Source organism: Formica exsecta, unplaced genomic scaffold (genome assembly GCF_003651465.1).
Source record: "Formica exsecta isolate Colony F162 unplaced genomic scaffold, ASM365146v1 scaffold80, whole genome shotgun sequence".
Classification (NCBI taxonomy): Eukaryota; Metazoa; Arthropoda; class Insecta; order Hymenoptera; family Formicidae; genus Formica; species Formica exsecta.
This window is the reverse complement of record NW_021853570.1, coordinates 1,302,627-1,307,088: the sequence shown is the minus strand read 5'-3', so window position 1 is coordinate 1,307,088 and position 4,462 is coordinate 1,302,627. Positions and strand designations below refer to the sequence as shown.

At 35.5% G+C, this 4,462-nt stretch overlaps 1 protein-coding gene across 1 annotated transcript; it reads left to right on the top strand.

Moving 5' to 3' along the window:
• Positions 1-878: 878 nt before the first annotated feature.
• Positions 879-3,236, top strand: LOC115244234 (BLOC-1-related complex subunit 6). The gene is made up of 3 exons (XM_029821711.1): positions 879-1,402; positions 1,477-1,637; positions 2,810-3,236. Exons 1-3 carry the CDS (start codon positions 884-886, stop codon positions 2,859-2,861), a joined length of 732 nt encoding a protein of 243 aa, XP_029677571.1. The 5' UTR covers positions 879-883; the 3' UTR covers positions 2,862-3,236.
• Positions 3,237-4,462: the final 1,226 nt, after the last annotated feature.

Sequence of the window (4,462 nt, the reverse complement as noted above, 5' to 3'; positions counted from 1 at the left end):
TCTCTCTCACTCGCATGTAGCATAGCGAAAGAGTACGCTATGCTACGTGCGAGCGAGAGAGAACGCAAGAAGCACGAAACAGAGTATGTCCTTTTCTACGTGCATCTTTACCCCCACTCCTTAAATAAAGGCAAACGCTCGGTCTAGATATACTATGTCTATGGTGCGAACCCATGCAGTGGAATAGCGTAACGCGGAACGAAAACGGAATCAATCGCGAACATAACAAAAACTGCAGAACGCTCGCGATTGGTTCCGCTCTCGTTCCGTGTTACGCTATTTCGTTGCATGGGTTCGCACTCTCAGGGTGCCATTACATGGAGCGCGGATTAGCGTAACGCGGAACGAGAATGAAACCAATCGCGAGCATTCTGCAGTTTTTGTTACGCTCGCGATTGGTTCCCTTCTCGTTCCGCGTTACGCTAATTCGCGTTTCCGCGCTTTATGTAATGGCACCCTTAAGATTGTGCTTAAAACGGTCTTAAATATAAGAACTGACTATGAATACCGGCCATAGAGTTCATTGTCTAGAATTTATGTAATTTAAGATTCTGATAAAGAGGTTAGATTGGTTTGACCAAATACTGTAGATAATAGTACGTCCAACTTCGATTAAAAACAGGCAATACAGCGCACTAGCGCTATCACGCGGCCTGAGTTGTTAGTATTTTTTTAGTAGAGGAGAACGCTTGTCTCGTAGTTAAGTGGTTTGTGATTATATTAATGAAAGCTATTATTGCTACACGTAGCAATGCAATACAATAATAATAATAATAAGTATTATTATAATAATAATACTAATAATACAAATATTTAATAATAACTAATAATATATAATAATAAGTATTTATACTATATGATTTAAATGTTTTAGTTGCATGAGATGACAGCGTCATATTCCGAGATATCATTTGATTCACAATCCTCGCCTCCTATTTCGGAATTGAGATCGCTTATTGATTCTCCAGATATCGAGAGCGGGAAGTTTTTGGAAGACAGTCTGGAGAAAATAAGCGGAACTGGCCACAGACCGGATCAATTAGATTTGAAAAATAGAGGCGGCAGTCCAACGGAAGATGACGATCTGGATCCACCGAGTTATCACAAAGCCATGGGTTATTTGCAATTGGAGGGAAGAGTGATGCAGGACGGCGATATGGTATTGTTTGTTACAGAGGATCTAGAGAACAAGATCAAATTGTCCAGTCCTGTGACCAAGAAGGGAGAAACTCCATCGTTTCCGGGATCACGAAGCTCGACTCCATGCCTATATAGACAAGCTTTGACTCCGCAATTGCCACCTCTCGATCACAATGTATTAAACGAATTAGAAATGGAAGCTAGGAAAGTTGCAACCTCTGTAGACGCGTTGACTGAAAATCTGGCCGCAATTTTACAAAATGTGAGTCATTAATTTTATTGCCCCACAACATATCATATGACTCATATATTTGAATAATTTGTTATTGTTTCCAGGCATCCGCTCTTACAGTTGGCTGTTTGGAAACCTACCGAGATGCTGTGTGTAAAACGTGCGATGCTGTAGATCACAATATAAAGTCAATGTATCAATTAATGGCTAAGTGCGAGGAACTATCTAAATCGATGGGACCAATTTACAAGTTAGCAGAGCAGATGTAAGTATCGCGATATTTTCTTTTTAATTAAATTAAGGTTTGCAAAAATTATCCTGAAAAAACTTTGATTATTATATACTATGATTAGCATTTTTATTAAATTTCTTGCAAAGGCGACATCCTTATTTGTAAAGTCAATCAAATATATCTGATTAAATTATCGTGTGGAATCTGGAAATGTTAACGAAAGTACATCAAATGTTAAAGCAAAATTAATATCAAATTGTAATATTAAGGAAAATATGTGTATATGTAACGATTGTTATAAAATATTTTTAGACGAATATTTTAACGTTTTATTAAAAGCTTATGTTAAATAACAGCGTGATGGGAAAGGAGAGAAAAGCTTCCTGCAGAAAAAAAGACGCGCATGTTTATTAAAAGTTTAGTTTGTATATTCTGAGTCAACTGTTAGTATCGAAAATATTATAGCAAAGTTTAAAATTAAAACTCATTTTATACATAGTAAAAAGAAAAGAGAGAGAGAGAGAGAGAAATTAAAAAACTTTTTTCAGTGGTTGCCTTGCAAGACAAAGGATTTTTCAAGAGTTGGACGTATTATTATCTACAGTATTTGGTTTGACGTTCGATGACAGTTTGACACTTGGAGCGTCGACACGTTTGCATCATCTCGCACGATAAAATCTTTATTCTATTCGTAAAGATTTATAACGTGACAACTAGCGCGATGGAATCAGATGAAATGGAAGCAGCCTCGAAATCGGGAATAAATATTCGAAGTGACAAGAACACTGTTATTGACTACGACGAAGACAGAGTAAGGTTAGAATTTTAAGTTGCGTGAAATGTTGAATATTTACGAATATCTACGTGTCTGTGCGATATTATATAAATTATTATTTATATATATCTCAGTGCTTCTTTCTCTCTCTCTCTCTCTCTCTCTCTCTCTCTCTCTCTCTCTCCTTTTCTCTCTTTCTCTCGCACGTCTTCAATTTTCGTTTGAAGATGAATGATGAACTCAACAGGGAAATCCTATTTTTTAGATATTTTATAAAGTCTGTCATAATTTGCATTAAGCATAAGTAATCAAGTAACAGATGGGAAAAGAAAATCTGTTTTAATCAACTTTGTTATGGTAAATTACCATGAATATTGTACATATAGTGTGTATATATATACATATATTTTCCGCTTTGCGTGATTTTTAGCAAAGAGATGAAGAGAATGCTGGAGCTATTCGAGAGCGCAATGAATTTGTAAAGCAGCATAAAAGAGAAAATCGCCACATTTTCTCGAAACTTGTAATTATGAAGTATGCATGCGAAATGGAGATTACATTCTAAGTTATGATTATTGTGATTAACATCTTGTAATTTAAATATTTAATTTAGAATCACATCTTATGTATTTTTAAAATTATATATGTATTTAAAATATAGATAAGTACTCTTAATTGATTTGAAAAAATCTATTGTATTATAATGGTTGAAGAATAGTTTCACAATGTTATTAGTATTACATGACATTTTATGTATTCTGTACATGTTGTATACTATCATATTAATTTCTTATGCCACATATTTTGTACATACAGTGAAAGCAATATCATTAAATATAAAAAGCAATTTCTTTTAATATGATTTTATTATTCTGATGATTGTTGTGGAAGAAATAAAAACATATTTAGTATAATTTTCATTTACATGCTTCAAAAATTGAAAATTTGCAATTTAATAAAAGCAAAGGTTAAAACTTTATTTAAAAAAAGGGATACAGATTGGCAACTTTCGAAGAACACACACCTTGTAAGATGTATTGATGACAGAGAGATAGAAAGAAGGAGAAAAAGAGAGAGAGAGAAAGGAAATTTGACAAGAAGTGAAAGGATGGAGTGGAAATGAGGGTGGAAAATGGCTCGGAAGGGTAGCAACGACGTCTACTTTGTAACCGTAGACCAATACAAGTCTACAGTGGAAGCGGCTCCGGATATCATATTCCAGGATGTGCATTAGAGGCACTGAGTCGCTCGCCATCGTGGCCGTCCCGTTCCATCCCGTACCTTATCGTCGACGGGCAACTAAATACAATAACGGGATGGATGACTCGGAGGTTGGCGCCGGGGGTTGGGGGTTAACGGCTTTCGCGACGACGGCGGACCACTTTTCAGTCGCCTTTTCCACAAAGTGGCGGGGAGACGGAGTAGATCTGCCCCTGCTTTCCTGGTTGTCTCTTTTTGCACGCGAGCATCTCTCTCTCTTCCGACGTACAAAAGATGGTATCAACGATCTCGCGGTCGAGGTGTTCCGAGTGCCGTGCATGATAAATGGAAATTGCGAATAGAGCCCATTAATCGTGACTGCGAGCTGAAAAATTGAGTGACTTAATGAAAGAGTGATCTTTCCTAAAGAAGAAACAGAAAGCTGTTTTCGAGAAAAACAGATTTTTATTCGAAAATATTTATATTAATGTACTTTTATCATTTTCTGATTGTGATATTTGAATAATAAATATGAAATCATGGCTTGCGTTTTTTCTATAATCTTATCGATAAATCGATGAGAAAAATTCTATCCAATTCGAAGATTGACCTTCGCGTTATATCCCGCGATTACGATCAGTAGATAAAAATACTTATCTCATAGAAATCGAATTGTACAGACTGAACAGAAATTGGAAACATTAAGTATTTCTTGTAGATTTAAAAATACCAAAAAAGTGTACACAATAATATTTAGATAGTTTTGAAAAACAGGCCTGATAATTTGTTTTCTTTTCAGATCTTTAGTCATGATTTTTTAAATAAAATATGTGGCTTCATGTTCATCTATCAACATGTTTTGATATAAATAAAACCTGAACCG

What these genes read in the sequence shown, in the direction of transcription:
- LOC115244234 (XM_029821711.1), top strand. Translation starts at nt 884, where the DNA reads ATGACAGCGTCATATTCCGAGATATCATTTGATTCACAATCCTCGCCT. An exon ending in TGGCCGCAATTTTACAAAAT is followed by an intron (nt 1,403 to 1,476) that starts GTGAGTCATTAA and finishes TATTGTTTCCAG; the next exon opens with GCATCCGCTCTTACAGTTGG. An exon ending in TACAAGTTAGCAGAGCAGAT is followed by an intron (nt 1,638 to 2,809) that starts GTAAGTATCGCG and finishes CGTGATTTTTAG; the next exon opens with CAAAGAGATGAAGAGAATGC.